Here is a 21780-nt window from a genome sequence, read left to right as displayed (position 1 = left end):
TTACGTAGTTGTACTCTTTTTACCTTACTATGGTTTTTCCCATTGGGTTTTCCTAGAAAGGTTTTTAACGAGGCAACAAAGACGTCAAGCAAGAAGCGATAGTGACACTGGTCTCCAAGGGGGAGTGTTATAAACGTGAAAGAGTACGTGAAAGTAAATGTCAATAACAACGCACCGAATATTGACATTTACGTGTATACGTTTATTATGTGGAACCCATGTCACTATGCACGCACAGTAACTTCAACTTTTTCACTAAATGATCGATTTTAACACACCATATCTCCTTCTTCTTATAACACATTTTCTCTTATTATCAGTGTTACCTTCTTCCTGCAGATATAAAATTTTGCCCTTATTTAAATTTTTCAATACTATAAAATTATAAATTATTTTATGACACATACTAGTTTCAATTTGTTACTGCTCATTAATCATTTCAAAGTATATACCTCAAATTCCCAATATATTAAAAGAAAAATACTTGCGTTCCCCTCACAAATGTGAACGCTCATATTCATCTCAGCTCTTATTATCAATCAAAATATCACGTAAGATTAGTAAAAATATATATTTAAAAAAAAATTCAAAATAGCTGGAAAAAACTACGCTGACGTTAACAATATTAATGTTGTCAGCTAAACTCAAAACTCAAAACTCAAAACTCTGAACTTTAAATTCTAAAATTTTAAACTTAAAAACCCTATAAATAGTAATGATGTCGGCGTTAACGCTAATTTCAGAATTTCAATTTAAAATTTAAGATTTAGGATTCTGCAGTAACGTTGGTGCATTTTTTTTTTTCATTTTTTTAAAGGTTTTAATATAATTTTTATTAATTTTATATGACATTTTAATTGGTAATAAAAAGTGAAGTAAATTGAAGAGTTAACGTGAACCCAAATATTATTTATATTAAAAATATTACAAGGAAGGTTTTTTTTTTTGTCAGCCAAGGGCATTGTAAGAAGAAATATAACGATATAAGAGCAGGATTAACGGCATACCGTTAATTATGCTCTAAGCAGCGGAACAATATATATATATCGACCAGTTTTTCATCTCCGAGGAACAAACGATAATCCACAGCAAATCTCAGCCTTTCATTTTTTTTTTGTCTGTAATCTCCGCCTTTCGAGCTAACAGTGTGTTCTGATATCTTTTCAGTGTTCACACTATAATATTTTTTTTTAAATGTCGAAAGATAGTACGTACTTATGTCGATATCAAGTCATCGTCATTAGAGAATCTTGGTAATATTTAAATTTATTGTATCTTATGTATTAAAACTGAAGTCACAACATTTATTCATGTGTGATTTTTTAAAAAATAGATTTAATGGACATATTCCTAAAAAATCATGTTACATTTAATCTCTAATTTTATCATTTAAATTTTGGACCTACCAGAAATTTTTATTGGGTTATAAATAATTGAATTTAAACAATAGATGATCAATTAGATTTATAGATAGTATAAATTAAATAGATATAATTTAATATTGTAATATTATACTTTCATACGGTAATTATTTAAATATTTGTCGATATTAATTTTTAAAATTATAAATATTTTTTTTAAATAACAAAAATCATATTATCTAACAATGATTAATCTTTACCACCTTGAACCAATGAAAAAAAATTAACTATATAGTTTATTTTAAAAATTAAACAAAAACTAAATGTTTAATTATTTACTCGATAATATAAATCTATGAAACGAAAAGTTTAATTTTTAAAAAACTTTCTAAATTTGTGAAATGTTACAATATTTTTGAATATGACAATAAAACAAAATTTTACTAATCTATATATATAGTTACGATTTTAATAATGAAATAATAATTCGAAAATATATATAGAAGAATATACAAATACATATGAAAGTTTGAAACAATCTATTCAATGAAAAAATATACTGTATATTTATTATGTTTTAAAATTTGATAGACACATATATATTATAATATAGACCAATTTAGAATTGAAAACAAAATATTTATATAAAAGTAAATGAAAACAAAAACACGCGCAGTTGCGCGGATAGAGATCATAGTATTGTATTATTTCTGTTTCTGGTCAACGAGAGAGGGTTTAGAAATTATGGAGACCAAAACCAATTTAAACGGAAAGAACTCAATTTTCTTCTGAAAATAACGTTTCCGTGAATTTCATCCTCAAATTTATTTACCATTTATACCACTCATCTAACTTCAAATACGATGTTCTAAAAAGATAGTACTGTATTATGAACCAATATATATTCAAAATAATTAATATAAGAAAACTTCACATATACACCAAACTATATTTTCTTATACTAGTTTATAACTTTATACTATTTTCATAACTTTATACTATTTTCATACAACTATATTATAAATCAACAAGTGCCTAATGAACTAACAAAAAGAAAGCCTATAGATAAGCTGAAAATCACAAATTCGAATTTGTTGTCTTTGTGGGTCAAAAAAACATATGACCCCAAAGACTGGACTTAAATTTAATCTCATTGTCATGAAGAAAAAACTAAAGTTATCAACATCCCACCGGTCGACCATTTGACTATTATATTACAAAAGAAATAAAGAACCCTACAAATAATGGCAGCCACGTGCAGACAAACTGGATTTCATGTAATAGTCAAAATCAAAGTGATGGTGTTAGATAGTCCTCACGAAAACGAATATTAATAAATAATCCATAGTATGACATTAAATATCTATTTAATTCAAGCTTTATTATCTTGATCAATACTCCACAGCCTACCTCTGACATCTTTGTATTCAATCACGGGCGTGGCCTAAAAAAACCCTTATTACCACGAACTTTTATTTCTCTCTTCACATCTCAAAATTGAGCAAGACTGAACCGGAAATAACCGGAAGCCTCCACCATGTTCATCAAGCTCATCTTGTTCTTTCTCCTCTCTCAAACCTTGAGATCTTCTTCTCAGATCCTCACCTACAATGGCTTCAACCCTCCGACAGACATCTCCCTCCAAGGCCTCGCCACAGTCACACCCAACGGTCTCTTGAAGCTAACCAACACCACAGTTCAAAAAACCGGTCATGCATTCTACACAAAACCGGTCCGGTTCAAAGACTCACCAAACGCCACCGTCTCTTCCTTCTCCACAACCTTCGTCTTCGCCATATACTCCCAGATCCCAACTCTAAGCGGCCACGGGATCGCCTTCGTCATCTCTCCATCCCCTGCTCTCCCTTACGCACTTCCTAGTCAATACATCGGTCTCTTCAACAACTCGAACAACGGCAACGACACGAACCACGTCTTCGCAGTGGAGTTCGACACGATCCAGAGCAACGAGTTCGGAGATCCGAATGATAACCACGTCGGAATCGACATCAACGGTTTAAGATCGGTTAAGTACTCAACCGCTGGATACTGGAACGAGAATAACAAGTTTCAGAGTCTGAACTTGATCAGCCGCAAACTGATGCAAGTTTGGATTAATTACGACAAACTCAGTAATAAAATCGATGTCACGATGTCTCCGTACGGTTCCGACAAGCCTAGCAAACCGCTCATCACTTACGTAACAGATCTTTCTTCCGTTCTTCTCCAAGACATGTACGTAGGCTTCGCCTCCGCGACTGGCTCCGTCATCTCGGAGCATTACGTAACCGGTTGGAGTTTCCGGTTAAACGGAGAAGCACCGCCGCTGACGTCATCGAACCTCCCGAAGCTTCCTCGCTTCGAGCCGAGGCGAATCTCTGACTTCTACAAGATCGGCATGCCGCTGATCTCCCTCTTCCTGATCTTCTCCGTGATCTCCCTCGCCTTCTACGTCGCGAGGAGGAGGAAGAAGTTCGAGGAAGAGCTCGATGACTGGGAAACAGAGTTCGGCAAGAACCGGTTCCGGTTCAAGGAGCTTTACCACGCGACGAAAGGGTTCAAGGAGAAGGACCTCCTCGGCTCAGGAGGGTTCGGGAGGGTTTACAGAGGGATACTACCGACGACGAAGATCGAAGTCGCTGTGAAGAGAGTCTCACACGATTCTAAACAAGGTATTATTATTAACTTTTTATAAATTATTTTTTTTTTTTATTTTTTTTGGACAATAAACAAGGTATTACAGAGAATGATGAGATGTACATATATATTTAATATCTTATATAATAAACAATATACATTATTAGTAAATATAATAAATATACATTATTAGTAATATTATATCTTACATAATAAATATACATTATTAATAAATATTCTATATCCTTCTATAGGTATGAAAGAGTTCGTGGCGGAGATTGTGAGTATCGGTCGGATGAGTCATCGGAACTTGGTGCCTTTGTTGGGGTACTGTCGTAGGAGAGGAGAGCTGCTTCTTGTTTATGATTACATGCCTAACGGAAGTTTAGATAAGTATCTATACAATAATCCGGAGAGGACTTTAGATTGGAAGCAGAGGTCGAAGATCGTCAAAGGAGTTGCGTCTGGATTGTTCTATCTCCACGAGGAGTGGGAACAGGTTGTGATTCACCGTGACGTGAAGGCTAGTAATGTTTTGTTAGACGCTGACTTCAACGGTAGGCTCGGGGATTTCGGGTTGGCCCGGTTGTATGACCACGGGTCGGATCCTCAGACCACTCATGTTGTTGGTACGTTGGGTTACTTAGCACCTGAGCATTCCCGGACGGGGCGGGCTACTACCGCGACCGATGTGTATGCGTTTGGTGCGTTTCTTCTAGAAGTTGTGTCCGGGAGAAGACCTATTGAGCTACACAGCGAAAGCGATGATACGTTTTTGCTTGTGGAGTGGGTTTTCGGTTTGTGGCTAAGAGGGAACATAATGGAAGCGAAAGATCCGAATCTTGGGTGTGATGGGTACGATCTTGAAGAGGTTGAAATGGTTTTGAAGCTCGGTTTGTTGTGTTCGCACTCGGATCCTCGGGCTAGACCTAGTATGAGGCTGGTGTTACAATATCTGAGAGGAGATATGTCTCTGCCGGAACTAACGCCGTTGGATTTGTCGGCTGGGAATGAGATGAACTTGGGAGGGAGAGAGGGGTTTAGCGGTATTGCCATGTCGTATTATTCCTCAGTGTTTAATGGGTTTACCGGTGTGTCTTCCATCGCTGATTCTCTACTCTCTGGTGGGAGGTGATTGATGATGTTACAACATTAGTAACGTATGATTATGTATATACAGTTTTGCCTTTGTATGGAGATGTAAGATTTTCTTACAAAAATTTATTAAATATGACTATGATTGTGATAAATTGATGAGAGTTTAGGAATTGGAAGAAATGTTATCGACTCAGATTACAATATGCATAGACTAAAAAGTTAAACCTAATTATTGGTGAGTTTGTAAAAAAAAAGGTTCTTATAAACAAAATAATAGTATCTAAATTAAATATTTAAATTTTGATTTAAATTAAATCACTAGATTAATTAGGTAATGACACGTGGAAAAGATACATTTATAAGTTTTTAAGAGTACCAAATCAGAATTTTTTCTTTTTATTTCCTTAATTTTTTTTAAAAAAAATTCCGTCTAGATCCCCTCTTCAACCTCTCAATGGAACTGCTCTAATTTGGAAAAATATATAAATAGATAACTTTTAATTCCTAAATAAGATTTTTCCAGATTCTTTTTAATTTTTATGTTTCTATAATATTGACATGGTCGATTGCAATAGAGTTCATACTATGACAATAAATAAACACTATAGTTTTGGCAGAACATTTGAAATAAGTGTTCCACAAAGTTTTTATTTGTGATCAGATCAAAAGCCTAAGCAATGAGATCACTGTGCAGGACCAAGGAGAAGTGGAACCGGTGGTTCGTTGATTTCATCATCTCGTCTTGCAGCCCAAGCCCTTAACGGAGGTTCAAAGCGGTCTCTAACCACATCAGGAGCCATCTCGTCATCACACGGGAGGTAAACAAGACCTCTCTCTCTTAGAAGGGACGGTTCATCATAACACACGGTCCAAAGAATATCCACTAGCTCTCTTTCTTCTCTAGCTGCACAAAGATCTTCCTCCGACATTGCAATGATTCTTCTTGTTCTCTCCTCAAGAAGCTGTCTCAGATTCACATCAGCTCTGTCGAGATTTCTCTGGGATTCTTCACGGGTAAGCTCTAGGAGACCACGAAGTGCGAATTCACGGACTTCAAGGTCTTGGTTTGATGCTAGGTGGATCATTATGCGAGGGAATCCAAGATCCCTAACGATTCTACAGTCTGAGTTGCTTTCTTGGAGAAGATAGTGAATCAAATTCAACGCTTTCCTGAAATGGAAAGGATTTATAAACATCATGGATTCAAGAACATTCCTATCTAATGCATATTCTTGAGATGTTTTAAGCAGAACCGGTCATGGACATAGGTAAGTGAAATATTGGTCTATATAATAGATAATTTATATAAACATAAGCATCCAAAATTATTATTTTATATTAAATTGTTTATAGTCTAAAATTAATAATAATATTACCTTTGAAATCTGACGGTATCAGAGACCAGTGCGTCTCTTAAGCCAGCGTAACCATTTGCTAGACGGAAAGCTGTAATCCCTTGTTGGTTGTGACGGATAAGAGCTGCAACAATAAAAACACTGTCAAACTTCATGTCCTAAAGAAAGAGGCTTAGAGATAAGTAACTCTTACAAGATATAGCACCAAGGGCTTTAGTCCGGACTCTAATGTCAGGATCAGTAATGAAGTTGGTTAACAAGGGCTCGAAGCCATTTGCTTCCATAACAAGCTGCTGGCTTCGAGGATTATTTTGGACAACAGTTGTCAAGACATCTGCTGCCTTTGCTCTGATCTTTGCGTTGGAGTTCTTAAGATAGCTAAGGAGAGGGACTAAACCTCCAATCGAATGAAGATCTGAATGATCATGATCCAAATATGTTAAAAAGATATAACAGACATAAAATAATGGTTTGTGTAAGAGATCAAACCATTGGCTAAATCGATTGACTCGACGTGTTCTTGCAGCTCATCCAACATTCCTGTCCAAATAAAAGTACACAAGTTTTTGAAGAAAAAAAAAGATCAAACCGTCGGATAATCAGACATTGGAACAAAGTAAAAGAACCTTCAAGATCGTCTGTTGTGACTCCTTGAGAATCCAAGAGGTGTTCAGGCATTTTCATGATTTGAGATATCTGTTTCATACGCGAAATTGAATCTATCGTATGTCCTTGCATTGCTTCCATGAACCATTGTCGATCTTCCTCACTATAACAAGAACACATAATCATAAGCAAATAGTCATTCATTAACAGAAAACAGAGCATTTATTTTCGATCATATAATAATAACCCATTGTAAGAAGCTTTGATCAGAAATAACAAGATTTGAACAAAAAGAAGAGGGTAAGACCCGATCAAGAAAAAACAAGTAGAGATCTTTCAATCTAAATGATCTAATTAAAGCGAAAACAGAGCTCACGGACCTCAAAGGGCGAGAAGGGGAAGCACCATCGGAATGGGAGAGGCTCCATTTGAGCAATCCGTCCCAGCTGGGTCCATTGTTCGCCATTTACGCTTCTGCAATAGAAGAACAAGAACACAAGAAACGGAAAATTGTGGAAGATGAAGATCGAAAGAGAATGTTACTAATTTTATTACACGAACACGGAGATATTTTCGTTTGGATAGACAAAACACGTGGTCAAGTTGCAAAGATGAACCAATCACTGTATCGGTAAGGAGATTGAGTGAGAGGGGACCCACCATGTGTAAAACTAAAACGACGACGTGTGAATTAATTGGATCGCGGGTACAAACCGTCCTAAAATGTATGGCCCAATGGGGTGAGGAGGCGTGAGACTATAAAAAACATAAAAAGACGTTAAATCAGGTTCGCAAAAGGTTGTATAGTGTGTTTAAGTCTTTAAGAGATTAATTAGTGGTTAATCAAGGTTTAATCTTAAAACAGAACTTATCTTATGGTTTTTATTCACAGTTATAAGGACACCCTTAAAGATGGTATAACAACCCAATACTAAATTCACCTGTTATGAATTGGACCGATGTGTTAACTTCCCTTTTTATAACTGTTGTCTTCAACTTGTCACATTATCATAGAGAATCAGAGGTTAATAGAGTTCCTACATAGACTTATGCACACACACACTATGATTGCTGCATGCCACAATGCACAAGTACACAACATATATACGTTGACAAGTTATTAAATGCACCAAATTCTAGCCAAAGAAAAAACTTACCTGATTGGCTATACTATATAGCATCCCCTACGAACATTATCTGATGTTTAAATCATTAAAGAAGCAGATCTCCCTAAGATATCCTGAACATATATATAGGTTGATATAGCAATTCACCAGACCTCTTTACTCCTTGTCCTTGTTGCTACAATCTATTAGTGTCTCATAGATGGTTTGTGAATCACCATAATGATGTTTAAGTCTTCCAGATACGATTTCTAATAGTAGCTTTATTTAAAGAGTGTGGGAGATTGGGAGAACTATCTAGGAAGGTAAAAGAAACCTACCTAGACCTCTGTGAGAAGCAGGAAAAATTGCTTGTTGATCAGACACAAGAGAATATTAGAGCTGAGAGAATGGCGGCTGAAAGATGGCAAAGGGTTTCAGATATAGAGGAGAAGCTTCTGAAATAGATAAGATCGAAACTTCATTGGTTGCAAGTAGGAGATCACAACAACAAAGCTTTCCACTACGCAGCCAAGATTAGAGAAACAAAAAATGCAATCAGAGAAATCAGGTGTCCATCTGGTAATGTGGTTACTTCACAGGAAGAAATCAAGGCGGAAGCGGAAAGATTCTTCAATGAATTTCTCTCGAGGCAACCACGAGATATACAGGACAAAACAGTTGAGGAGCTTCAAGATATTGTCCCTTTCAGATGTAGTGATGAGGAAAGATCTACGCTCACGAAGCCAGTTTTGGAGGAAGAGATTCGAGAGGTGATCTTTCATATGCCAAGTAATAAAGCCCCAGGGCCCGATGGTTATACAACAGAATTCTTCAAAGCGTCTTGGAGCATCATAGGAAAAGACCTAACGATTGCAGTCCAGTCCTTCTTTCAGAAAGGTTTCTTACCGAAGGGTTTGAACGCTACTATCCTAGCCCTCATACCTAAGAAAGAAGCCGCTACGGAAATGAAAGACTACAGAACAATTTCATGTTGCAACGTCCTCTATAAGGTGATCTCCAAGATAGTTACAAACAGGCTGAAAGCTACTCTTCCTCAGTGTATATCTGCGAATCAGTATGCGTTTGTAAATGATAGGCTTCTTGTCGAGAATCTGCTTATAGCAATAGAGATAGTAAAATACTATCACAAGGAAGATGTCTCTCCTCGATGCGCCTTAAAGATAGACATTGCAAAGGCCTTCGACTCTGTTCACTAGAGCTTCCTTCTCAACACTCTGCGAGCTCTAAACATACCCGAGGAGTTTGTACACTGGATAGAGTTGTGCGTCTGCACAACTTCGTTCTCTGTTCAGGTTAATGGTGAGTTAGCCGGGTTTTTTCAGAGCAAAAGGGGTCTACGCCAGGGATGTGCTTTATCTCCTTATCTGTTTGTCATATGCATCAATGTTTTGTCACAAATGCTTGACAAAGCTGCAGAGAAGAACCTATTTGGCTACCACTCTCGCTGCAAGAACATCCAGTTGATGCACCTGTGTTTTGCAGATGACTTAATGGTCTTCACAGACGGGACAAAGAGATCAGTTGAGGGCGTCTTAAGAATCTTTGAGGAATTCACAACAATGTCGGGGTTGAAGATCAGCCTTGAGAAGTCGACTTTGTACATTGCAGGAACTACTCATAACCAACAAGAGGAAATCCTAAATAGCTTTCCTTTTGCATTTGGACTGTTCCCCGTTCGATACTTGGGTCTTCCCTTACTCACAAAACGCATGACGGTAACTGACTATCTCCCGCTGATCGAGAAAACCCGGAAGAGAATGAGCTCTTGGACTGGCAGGTTCTTATCCCATGCAGGTCGTTTGCAACTCATCAACTCAGTCATCGCCAGCCTTGCAAATTTTTGGCTTCAAGCTTTCAAGTTGCCTGGTAGCTGTCTGAAAGAGGTTGAAAGGCTCTGCTCTTCTTTCCTCTGGTCCGGTCCTGATTTGAAAACAAGCAAAGCTCCCATCCCGAATCCTTGCAATTAACACACCACGAAGATAGGGACTGAATTGGTACTATCGGGTCGGGTGAATTCAATAATAGACGCCTGGCGGCATTCGAAGAGAAAGACTGATTGTGACAGCTCAACCGGATGAGACATCTCTTATTTACAGAACAGCTGGTACGGAAAAACCTTATGTATAAAGTTCGAAATGGTGAATTGAGGTAGAGTAGACCTTCCAGACATACTGAACTCCAGATATTCTTGAGGGGAGGTCCTGCGGAAAAATAGCTCGACACCAGGATGATGAAAAGCTTAACAACTCTCATTCTTATTACACTTCTTGGGAAGATTAAAGAAAGAACTTTTTTCCCTTTCTAGCTTTCCACCATTAAGACTTGTTGACTTCCTACGCTATTCGATTCGCTGGCATGTCCGGTCTCATACGGAGGGGGGTTGGTTTGCCCGAGTGACTGATCCTGCCATAATGTACTCCTGCCTACAGCACCGGCAACCGAAGTCAAGCATACATAGGACGATCTTCATGCGTGAATAGCCGGGACCGCTAAGCAGCAGTTCTTCCATACCAACTTAGCTTCCCGGCGCTGCTATTGTCATAACAACTGGTACACCATAGGTTGGCCCAACCCAGTCCTCTCGTGAGTTGGACTGACGTCTGCTTACCAAAACAAGAAAGGGGGCTTAGGGGTGCGGCCACTAAAGGAAATGAATACGGTCATGTGCTTAAAACTGATATGGCAAATTCAATCCTCAAAGGAGTCCTTGTGGGTTAAATGGCTACATTGTTATCTGATAAGGAAAGGATCATTCTGGTCAGTAAATGGTAACACAAGTATTGGGTCCTGGATTTGGAGGAAACTACTGAAGATGAGAGATCTGGCTCAGGAGTTTTTCAAAATGGAGGTTCGAAATGGAAAAGACACTTGTTTCTGGTATGATAACTGGTCGAAGTATGGCTGTCTCAAGGATGTGCTAGGGGATAATCGCTTTGATTTGGGTATCTCTCACAAGGAATCAGTAGCAGAGGTTTTCGCAAAGCACCGTCGAAGAAGGCATAGAGTTCCCATTCTAAATGAAGTTGAAAACGAGATTGAAGATCTTCAACAAAGAAACTGTTCTGAAGATGACATCTCACTTTGGAACAGAGAGATGATAAGTTTGGCAGTAGCTTCTCAGCAAAGAAAACGTGGTCACAGCTGAGAAACGCACAACCAGTCTGCTCTTGGAGTAAGGGAATATGGTTTCCATACTCAACCCCAAAGTACTCCTTCCTACTCTGGGTTGCTCTCCGAAATAGGCTTCAAACTTGCGACCGGCTACAAATGTGGAACGCAGCTGCTAGCAAGACTTGTGTGCTATACGATGAGGAGGATGAAACCTGTCACCATCTTTTCTTTGAGTGCCGATATACCAAACAGATTTGGGAGTCACAAGCAGGGGGATTTTGCTAGGGAATTACTCAACAGATTGGAACGAAATCATTGAGATGATCTCAAAACCAACACTCAGCCCCGCAAAGACTTTCCTACTCGGTTATACCTTCCAAGCCACGGTACATGCGGTATGGAGAGAACGAAACTCATGCAGACATGGTGACAACCGCAACATGCGAGCTGTCTCATCAAATTTGTGGACAAGACGGTCAGGTTCAGGTTGCTCTTAACAGTTAAGGGCAGAGAACATCAGTATTTGGAGGAAGGTCTAGTCATTTGGTTTGAAACCCGGCAAGTTCAAAACCCATAGAGTTCATTTTTTTGATTCTTTAGACAAAAAACAGTAGCACTTGATGTACAAAGTTTTGATTGAATAAATTTTACATTCTTTCAAAAAAAAAATAAAGAGTGGTATACTATTAATTTGTTAAGCCTCTTTGGATCATCAATGTATATAGTTTCTCTGTTTGCTAAGTCTCTATTTATGCTATCAACAAAAAAAAAATTATACTATCAACAAATTCGTTATTTGAAATAAATCAATAGACCGGAAGAGAAAACTCAAAACCATTCAACATAAAATATAAGTTTTATCGATATGCATGTCTGAATCACACAATCGTACATGCGTTAAACATCAACCTACACCATCTCAGACTCTCAGTAATCAATAAAATGTTCCCAAGTCACTTTTGGTGGAGTCATTAGGGCTGTTCGTTTGGTTGCCGCAGGTACCGGCGGCAGCGGCAGCGTCAACATTCTGCGTCAACTCTTGTTCGTTTCGTTGATGCAGGAAACTGCGTCTGACGCTGCGTCCGAGTGCCGCGTCCTGCGGCTGACGCCGATAAAATCTGCGGTCGCGATATAGTATGCGGCAGCGGCAGCGGCAGCGGCAGCGGCAGCGGCAGCGTCAGCGTCTGCGAAACGAACAACAACTGTCCTCATTGACGCTGCCGCCGCCGCTGACGCCGAAACCTGCGGTAACCAAACGAACAGGACTATTGTAATATTATCCTCTCATCTACCACTAGTATTGTCCAAGTACAGAAAATGGCAATCGTATGTTCAAAATCACTTAAGTAGTTCTAAATCGAATCTAAAACCGGAACGTATATCAAAAGGTCAAAACCATTCGTACCAAATTTATTGAGATTCTTTATTCGCCGGCATGGTCAGACCAGGAAGCGTGAGCGGCTAAAACTCTATCAAGAAGCTCTTGAGGTAAAGGGTTTGCCTCTCCTGATCTCCTCTGCCTTGCTGATATCTTTGCCATGTGAACCAACGTTTTCCATTTATCATGTTTTAGGCTAGTACATGATTTGCTTTCCCTAAAATCAAGGGACTTGTTATCAATATCAATGGAGTTGATTTGATCTCATCGAAGTTTTATTTAGGGAACTACAAACGACTAGTCAGCACGAATATTTAAAAAAAAAAAACTTCAAAACAAAAACTTGAGAAATCTATAGTTTTGAATTTTTGATCCAAATTGACCACGTTTTATTAAGGAAAATAATATTATTTTGATAGAGCTTGGCAAATTCCATGTTGCACCAGAAAATATCTGAAAATGTAAGTAAAACTTAGCTTACAGAGGACTGGAGTTGTTCCTCTATCTACTATATATATTAACAGAACTATTACTCTAAAATATTATTTAACTTCATTCATTTACAATTCATCCATCTATAGTTATATATCCTTGCAGCTCCTCTAAGGTTTAAACCCTAGAATATGCTTAAATAGAGTAATTTTTTGGCAAAAAAAAATGTTCTTTATATCTATATTATCAAAAGAGAAGTACCAATTTGAAAATGTTCTTACTTCATTAATTAAACTCCCTATTTTTTTGCTTGTCTTTTTCAGTTGCATTTATGAAATACCCTAAAACGAATAAAACTGCATAATTTATTACTTGTCTTTTCAGTTACATTAATGAAATATGCTTAAATGAATTTAAACATCCTATTTTATTGTTTGTCTTTTTCAGTTATCTTAATGAAAATATCCTTAAATAAATTTGGACATAATGTCATTTAATCAACAAAAAAACTCATGAGTTATCCTTACGTGCATAATTTTAATAATGGAGATTTTAAAAAACGTGCATCATTAAAATGTTACCTAAAACATACAGCACTAATATATAACATGCATCAATAAAACTAGAATTTGGCTCACACAATTGTACGAATATTATTTTCAGTTGATTAAATTAAAAGATATTTATTTATTCAAAAAATATTTAAGAATGGCTATGTTTTTAAAAATTATATGGTATTATTTGCTCATAACTCATTTGTCATTTGCTAAATTGTTAGAAATAAAATTAGAGATTAAAAATATTCTAATTAAAATATGTAAAATTTAATATAGTTTTAAGGAAACAGTCAAAATAAAAAAAAAATTACACATAAAAAAAATCAGGATTTTTGTTAACTGGGCGGATCATTATTTATATGATATCGTAAACGAAAGAAAAATTTCTGTTTTTAAAATTATCTAATTAACTCTATACTCATTTTTTTTATATTTTTTATATGATATCACACATCGTAAAAAATTAGATAGTTTAAGATGCAAAAAAAAATATTTAATTAATGATTATAATATGAATGAATTTTACAAATACATCATTTAATAAAATAAATAATTAAAAACTGAAAATTCATATCCGCGGGTCAGGATCTAGTTTTGGAATTAATACACAAGTCAACGAAATAAACAGAATCTAAGAATTAATCAAAGACACAAACTTGAGGTCAAAGAAAAAGGAAACAAACAAATATAAGATATATCGGTTAAGATATTGCTAACTCATATAGAGAAAATTTCAGCACTATGAGAGCAAATAAACTTATATTTAAAAGAAATAAAAAGAATAAAGACGACTTTTTATTTAAAAACTGTTTCATGTATATTGCTTTGATTAAAATAAAGAAGTTGAAAAACATTTTGAAATTTTTATGTCGAGTGCTGATTTTCTATAGACAGATACTTTTCCAAAATTTAATATCAGTATTCAAATGTTATGGTTGAATGCAAATTAATTAGTAGACTCGTAGTTGTTCAACAAAGACATAAGACCAAGAATAAAATACATAACTAAGGAAATGCATTAATGAATTCATACCAGAAGATTATCTCAGAGAAGGTTAACTTATGTAAAGTATCAGAAAGAAAATATATAAGATTTTCAGCGTATAAAACGTATCTTCAGACGTAGACTGACGGAGAGGTAGCAGAGAGAGTAGCGTACTTACTAAAACCGCGTTAACAAAACTAATGAAAGGCGGCTTTAAACCGAAAACCCATTACATGTGATTATGATAAACCGAAACTTTTCATCTAAACCGGAAACCTACACGAGCAAAACAAGTTTTGGTTATCTAATGAAAAATCGGTTTAGTGGTATAATTAGGAACCGTGTGACGCACATTTGGTAAAGACGGTTGACTAACTCTTTCCTTTTTCTTATTATGTTGAGAGTTAAGACACAATCTGCAGAAGATAGTTTCCTTCTTGTCTGAAGAAGAACTCGCTTTTAAGCTCAAAAACTCCGAAACTAATATAAACCCAAAAACCTAATTTTTTTTTTCTCAAACCTCTCGAATTTTGGATCAAACCTGGAATCTTTAACTGCTTCGAATGGGTGAGAAGGATTCAGAGACAGCTCCGATTTGGGGAAAAACCCAACAGAGAGAGAGCAGCAACATCGACCCAGTGAATATAGAATCATCTACTCAATCTAGGCAACCTCGATCGCTGAATCGAAGTCGAGGAGGTTCTTATGCAGAGCGAGGAAGAGGAGTCAAGGAGTTTCGTAGCTGGTTCCCTTGGCTGATCCCCTGTTTCGTGATCGCCAACGTCGCCGTGTTCGTGATCACCATGTATGTCAACAACTGTCCGAAGAAATCTGGAGATTGTTTCGCCGGTTTCTTGGGTCGGTTCTCGTTTCAGAGCACACGAGAGAATCCTCTTCTTGGTCCTTCCTCTCTCACGTAAGTTTATTATCCTCAAAGAACTGATTTTGACTTTGGTCAAACCGGCTTTTTTGAGATTGATTTTGGTTCAACAGGTTACGAACAATGGGTGGATTAGAAGTGAAGAAAGTGGTTAAAGGAGATGAAGGATGGCGTTTGCTTTCTTGCAACTGGTTACATGGTGGAGTTGTTCACTTGCTGGTGAACATGTTGACTCTTTTGTTCATTGGTATGCGTATGGAACGTGAATTTGGTTTTAGTAAGTACCCTCTCTAGCTCTATGTGTTACACACTCACCTTTGATTAAATGTGTGTATAACCTATGGTTTTTTATTGTTGTTCTCAGTAAGGATTGGATTGCTTTATTTGATATCTGGCTTTGGAGGAAGTATATTGTCAGCTCTTTTCCTCCGCTCAAACATCTCTGTGGGTGCATCTGGTGCCGTGTTTGGTTTACTTGGAGGAATGCTCTCTGAGATCTTCATCAATTGGACTATCTATTCTAACAAGGTACTGATACCTTAAAAAAACCACCTTTTCATATATATGATCTAAAGGTTGAGACTTTAATGTTGTTTGTCAATGTTTTTGCATAGGTTGTGACGATCCTAACTCTTGTATTGATTGTGGCGGTAAACTTGGGACTCGGTGTGCTTCCTGGAGTTGATAACTTTGCTCACATTGGTGGTTTTGCTACCGGTTTTCTTCTTGGATTCGTGCTCTTGATCCGTCCTCACTACGGATGGATTAACCAAAGGAATGCTCCTCTAGGTAAACCGCACAAGTACAAGATGTATCAGGTCATATTATGGACCGTGTCTCTTCTCCTCTTGCTTGGTTGGTAAGTGTTACATTATATCAACTATAAACCAGTCTGTTTATTTATCCTATAGTAATGATCTTGTCTCTTTGTCAGGTTCATTGTTGGTTTGATCTCTCTTTTCAACAATGTGGATGGAAACAAACACTGCTCATGGTGTCATTATCTTTCATGTGTTCCAACTTCTAGATGGAGCTGTAACCGAGAACCAGCCTCTTGCACGGTAAAGATTCTTTGTAGACATTTTTCTTTCGTGGTTTCTCCACCCTTGGCCCTTGGATAGAAGAATCTCCTTTAACATTACTATGTGTTTTTCTTTTATTTCCCTGCAGACGACTCAATTAGGCAACCAATTGAGCATGACTTGTTTGAGGAACGGCAAGTCTGGATCGTACATTTTGGCTAATCCATCGGATTCACGGATTAATAGCTTATGCGTTCAGCTTTGCCGTTGATTTACTTAACTGGTTATAGAGAATACACATTCAGATTCCGTTGTATCTTCTTCGTCACACACTCTTTCTTTCTTGCTTGCTTTGTATATATATATCTTATAAATAATACTATGTTGTTCTGAATTATGTTTCTTTATTGAGCTGTGAAACTCTGGTAAATTTCAATGGTCGAGCTCGATCCTATTTAGTAAATTTGCATGGGTAACGTTTAGAACTTAAGAAGAAACGTTATTTACATGTTGAAAACACAAGTGGACTACCCAAACTCGGTTTTTATTGTCTTTGAAATTTTGAATCCTATGTTATTTTTTGCCATAGGCTGATCTCTTGTCGGCCATGTGTGTTCTATATATCTCTTAAAATTAAAAAAAAAATGTATAACAAACAGTCGCCGTCTGTGGACATCGAACCCACGGCCACGGGATTAAAAGTCACGCGCTCTACCACTGTGCTAAGACGGCTTCGATGCTTTGTTAGTATTTGCAACAGACTAACCGGCACCTATACATGTGAATGCGGCAAATAACAGTCTCGTTAACTTCTGAGTCGATTAGAGGGTCTCTGAGTGGATCTTTTTACTCTTTTGAGTAAAGAACACTAAAGAGACTATCGAAGTTACCAAAACATCTTTGCTTTCTGTAGAATTTACATCACTTGCCACTGAACCACACCAGTGAACCAACCGTTCCGGCGACTGTGACCGGTCATTTTGATTTTTTTCTCTTTCCCTCCCGAGAAAGTTACGCAATTCCATAGCCGCAATGTTGCACGAGCTTCTCCTAGCTCTCCTCGGTTTCACCGGAGACCTCATCGTCGACGAGCGGGAGCAATTGAAAACCCTAGGCCTCGATTCCCCTCTCTCCGACGAATCCACCTTCAAACTCGCCCCGGACATCTCCTTCATCCAACCCAGCGAAAGGTACTCTCTCTCTCTTCTCGATCTCTTCTCTCTGATTGACCTGATTTCGATTTCTCTCGTAGGGACCTGATCGAGGGGTTGATCAAGCTAGGGTTTTACTATAGAGAGCTTGACCGGTTCGCGAACAAGTCCCGGAACTTGAGCTGGATTAGGTCAGTAACCAGCGTGCATCCCTTGGAACGAGCCGATGAGTTGTCAAAGCAGAGTAGTAGTAGCGGCGAGAAGAAGCCTAGCGTCTACCGCAGAGCTATTGCTAATGGAATTGTGGAGATTCTTTCGGTTTACAGGTCTGCGGTTCTTCACATTGAGCAGAAGCTTTTGGCTGAGACTACGCCTATTCTTGCTACGGTGACTCAGGGACTCAATAAGGTACATTTCTCAACAACACGTGAATACTACATTGAGCTGAGGATTACAGTATGAGTAAAGTCCATACCTTTGTTATCTGTCTAGTTTTTCGTTCTCTTCCCGCCACTTTACGAGGTTGTTCTCGAGATTGAGCGTGATGATATTCGTGGAGGGCAGCTTTTGAATGTATTGAACAAAAGGTGTCATTGTGGTGTTCCTGAACTCAGGGCTTGTCTTCAAAGGTACTCACTTTGCTTTGTTTCTTAGTCTTTCGATGTACAATAAACTAAAAAAAAATTGTTTTGTTGCTTATTTTCCATATCCATGTGTAGGCTTCTTTGGCATGGACATCAGGTCATGTATAATCAACTCGCGGCTTGGATGGTCTATGGGATTCTCCAGGATCCCCATGAAGAGTTTTTCATTAAGAGGTAACTGTAAATTTTATGTTGTTTTGTTTTCTTTTTTCTTTTTACTCTCTGAGTGTCATCTTGTTTTGCTCAGTGTCGCCATTAGTGGTCCTCGTAATATATTGGCTTCTGTAGTCTTGAGCTGATGCCGTTGCCTATATCTGTACACTTTGGTTTCTGTATGTTTTTCTCTAAAGAATATACAATTCAGTTCTGATATACTTTGCAGGCAGGAAGATGGCGATTTAGATCATCGCTCATCTCAGGAAGAGATATCTGAAAAGTTGGCTCGTACCTCAGTTCACGAGACATCTTTAACTGATTGGCATTCTGGATTTCACATCTCTTTGGTATTTTCCATGCCATTTTTTTAGTTTTTAATTAGATACAGTTAATGTATTTGTTATGATGTTTATGTGCTTATATTGCAGGATATGTTACCTGATCATATTCCTATGCGTCTTGGTGAATCAGTTCTTTTTGCGGGGAAGGCCATAAGGGTTTTGCGAAATCCCAGTCCTGCTTTCCAGTTCCAGAAGGACAAGAGTTTTCAGCAGACAATGCGTGGCTCCCAGAGAATTCGTGGATTTATGCATAGTGATTTCTCTGAGAAGGAAACTGAGTTGGATGCGGATCTTACTGGGGAGGAGTTACTCCCTCAATCTGAGGCGGACAAGATCGAAGCTATGTTAAAAGATCTGAAGGTACTGGTTGGGAGACTGTCTCATGGTTTATTTCGGTTTCATTCATGGGACACCTTTATTATCATGTTCATGATAGAACTAGTATTTGTCTCTCTTACAATCACATTATACTTAAATTTTAAACCTCTACGTGCAGGAATCATCTGAGTTTCACAAGAGATCATTTGAGTGCACTGTTGATTCTGTTCGAGCAATAGCAGCCAGTCATCTTTGGCAGGTTCTCACCTGTCAACTTCTAATTCTTAATCATTTGGAATTTTGGATCAATTTTTATTACATACCTTCCTTTCTACAGCTCGTCGTTGTGCGTGCTGATCTCAATGGTCATCTTAAAGCTCTAAAAGACTATTTTCTGCTAGAAAAAGGAGATTTCTTTCAGGTAAACTGAATATAATTTCTGTTGTCACTCTTGAGTTGAAAATAAGGTTAATTTATATCCATATCGTGTGTTTATGTCCTGGTTTCTTGCATTAGCCTCAGTAAAGGACATGTAGACATGTAACCTCATATCTTATGGACTTTCTGATTTCAGTGCTTTCTGGAGGAGAGTCGCCAGTTGATGCGATTTCCACCTCGCCAGTCAACTGGGGAAGCTGATCTAATGATACCATTTCAGTTGGTAAGTGTATACAACATATAAGAGTTTTCATGATAAAAGGTTCTGATGAGGTCAAATTGTGAATATAAACGCACAGGCTGCAACAAAAACAATTGGCGAGGAAGATAAGTATTTCTCTAGGGTATCCCTAAGGTCAGTAACATCACGTTCTAGTAGATGAGTATTTGCCAGCCTTTGATCTAAGTGGGAAGCACACATTAATAATTACTTCAACCAACTGGTCCATAATTTCGCTGCTTTTACTGCTGCTCAACAGGTTGCCTTCATTTGGAGTTACAGTAAGATCTTCTCAAGCTGACCTGGCGAGATCTAAACTCGCTCTTACCGGGAAGGCGAATCTTACATCAGACACCTCTGTGGATGGCTGGGACGCTATTGCTCTTGAGTATTCTGTTGATTGGCCCATGCAACTGTTTTTCACTCAAGAAGTACTTTCTAAGTAAGAATCATTGGGCATTGCTTGAATCCTCTTTTTCTTCGAATTTTTCTCACTTCAGAGGTCTTTGTATCAATTTCGTTGGCTGTTTACTGGAACTTGAAATGCTTGATGCTTTCTCTAAGAGCTATAGTTTTGTGTGTTTTAGGTATCTCAAAGTGTTCCAGTACTTGATACGGCTAAAAAGAACTCAGATGGAATTGGAGAAATCATGGGCTTCTGTAATGCATCAAGATCACATGGATTTTGCTCAACATCGAAAAGATGGTACAAAGGAATCAATATCTCAGCAAAGACGACAAGGCATACGACCCATGTGGCGAGTCAGAGAGCACATGGCGTTTCTTATAAGGAATCTTCAGTTTTACATTCAGGTAAAGAAACTTACATGTCTTGGAAACCCAAAGTTGGTCTCAAGGCAGATTGATAAAAAGCAAAAACATCTAAGGTTTGATTTCTCTTTGTCTTAAGGTTGACGTGATAGAATCTCAGTGGAAGGTGTTGCAAACTCACATCGAAGACTCTCAAGACTTCACTGAACTCGTTGGCTTCCATCAAGAGTGAGCTATTGTTACTGTTATAAATAAATTTGGGTTTAGTTTCTTACCCACTATACTATGTAAATGCAGGTATCTCTCGGCTCTTATCTCTCAATCTTTCCTCGACATTGGTGCAGTCTCGAGGATACTCGACAGCATTATGAAACTCTGTCTCCAGTTCTGCTGGAACATTGAGAATCATGAAAGCAATCCAAACACTTCGGGACTTGAAAACATATCCGAGGTGCGTTATCTTTTCGCACATTCAATTCAAACTAAGTGCTCTGTTTCATTAGTTTGTCTTTCTTGCGGTTTTGAAGGAATTCAACCAGAAGTCGAATTCTTTGTACACCATACTGAGAAGCAGCAAGCTGGCCGGGAGCCAGCGAGCCCCGTTCTTGAGACGTTTTCTTTTACGCCTAAATTTCAATTCTTTCTACGAGGTAGTGATTTCTATACAGTAAGATTTTGTGGTTCATAGAAGTCGAGCTTCTTTACCTACTCTGTTTCACTGCAACAGGCAACTACAAGGGGCTTGTTGAACGTTGTTCGGCAACGCCCAGCTCTTCCATTGTAAACGTACGACAGTTCTTGTCAGAGAATCTAATTCAGCTTTTTCACAAATGGACTTGAGGTTTTGCAGCAGCTATGACACCTGGTGAAATATTGTTCTGATCTTCAAATCATGATCACATGACGCCATTAAAGGGAATATGTATGGTATGTGGACGTGGTTTGTGCTCACGCATTTCCTTATAAACTCAATAACATAAACTGCAAGTTGTGTGTTTCCTTCGTGATTTTGAGATGTTATACTATGTAAATTAAGTTAGAGACGACTATAGGTCTGGTTCGTTTGATTATTTGAATGCTTGATGATGATGCGAGTTCTATAATTTTCTATTTTAACACGTTTTATCTTATGCGAATATTAGCAAAGTACAAAATGAAGCTATAGTTAGTATAGTCTACGTCCATCTTAGTA

At 37.8% G+C, this 21780-nt stretch overlaps 5 protein-coding genes and 1 non-coding gene across 6 annotated transcripts; 4 read left to right on the top strand and 2 right to left on the bottom strand.

The window, feature by feature from the left end:
* The first annotated feature begins 2636 nt into the window (after positions 1 to 2636).
* LOC106307178 (L-type lectin-domain containing receptor kinase IV.2) lies at positions 2637 to 5248 on the top strand. The gene is made up of 2 exons (XM_013744054.1): positions 2637 to 4033; positions 4253 to 5248. The coding sequence occupies exons 1-2, from the start codon at positions 2899 to 2901 to the stop codon at positions 5131 to 5133; spliced, it is 2016 nt and encodes a 671-aa protein (XP_013599508.1). The 5' UTR covers positions 2637 to 2898; the 3' UTR covers positions 5134 to 5248.
* Positions 5249 to 5620: 372 nt separating this feature from the next.
* Positions 5621 to 7657, bottom strand: LOC106307626 (hsp70-binding protein 1). Its single transcript, XM_013744628.1, has 6 exons — positions 7438 to 7657; positions 7078 to 7220; positions 6941 to 6991; positions 6645 to 6866; positions 6473 to 6575; positions 5621 to 6266 (listed from the first exon to the last, which is right to left on the bottom strand). The coding sequence occupies exons 1-6, from the start codon at positions 7521 to 7523 to the stop codon at positions 5780 to 5782; spliced, it is 1092 nt and encodes a 363-aa protein (XP_013600082.1). The 5' UTR covers positions 7524 to 7657; the 3' UTR covers positions 5621 to 5779.
* Positions 7658 to 10834: 3177 nt separating this feature from the next.
* LOC106309122 lies at positions 10835 to 11329 on the top strand. Its single transcript, XM_013746190.1, has one exon. It carries the CDS (start codon positions 10835 to 10837, stop codon positions 11327 to 11329), a length of 495 nt encoding a protein of 164 aa, XP_013601644.1.
* A 3680-nt stretch (positions 11330 to 15009) lies between these two features.
* On the top strand, positions 15010 to 16985 carry LOC106307833 (RHOMBOID-like protein 4). Its single transcript, XM_013744901.1, has 6 exons — positions 15010 to 15563; positions 15641 to 15804; positions 15892 to 16055; positions 16142 to 16386; positions 16462 to 16588; positions 16698 to 16985. Exons 1-6 carry the CDS (start codon positions 15211 to 15213, stop codon positions 16818 to 16820), a joined length of 1176 nt encoding a protein of 391 aa, XP_013600355.1. The 5' UTR covers positions 15010 to 15210; the 3' UTR covers positions 16821 to 16985.
* A 224-nt stretch (positions 16986 to 17209) lies between these two features.
* Positions 17210 to 17281, bottom strand: TRNAK-UUU. Its single transcript has one exon. It is a non-coding gene; the product is annotated as a tRNA-Lys (tRNA).
* A 175-nt stretch (positions 17282 to 17456) lies between these two features.
* On the top strand, positions 17457 to 21691 carry LOC106307479 (gamma-tubulin complex component 4). The gene is made up of 16 exons (XM_013744449.1): positions 17457 to 17739; positions 17802 to 18108; positions 18193 to 18329; positions 18420 to 18518; positions 18727 to 18847; positions 18929 to 19201; positions 19338 to 19418; positions 19497 to 19580; positions 19734 to 19820; positions 19897 to 19952; positions 20077 to 20259; positions 20405 to 20630; positions 20728 to 20816; positions 20886 to 21039; positions 21116 to 21238; positions 21316 to 21691. The coding sequence occupies exons 1-16, from the start codon at positions 17582 to 17584 to the stop codon at positions 21370 to 21372; spliced, it is 2235 nt and encodes a 744-aa protein (XP_013599903.1). The 5' UTR covers positions 17457 to 17581; the 3' UTR covers positions 21373 to 21691.
* The last annotated feature ends 89 nt before the right edge of the window (positions 21692 to 21780 follow it).

This window comes from Brassica oleracea, chromosome C8 (genome assembly GCF_000695525.1).
Source record: "Brassica oleracea var. oleracea cultivar TO1000 chromosome C8, BOL, whole genome shotgun sequence".
NCBI classification, from domain to species: Eukaryota; Viridiplantae; Streptophyta; class Magnoliopsida; order Brassicales; family Brassicaceae; genus Brassica; species Brassica oleracea.
Note: the sequence above shows the minus strand (reverse complement) of the source record. Positions and strands in the feature narration are given on the sequence as shown.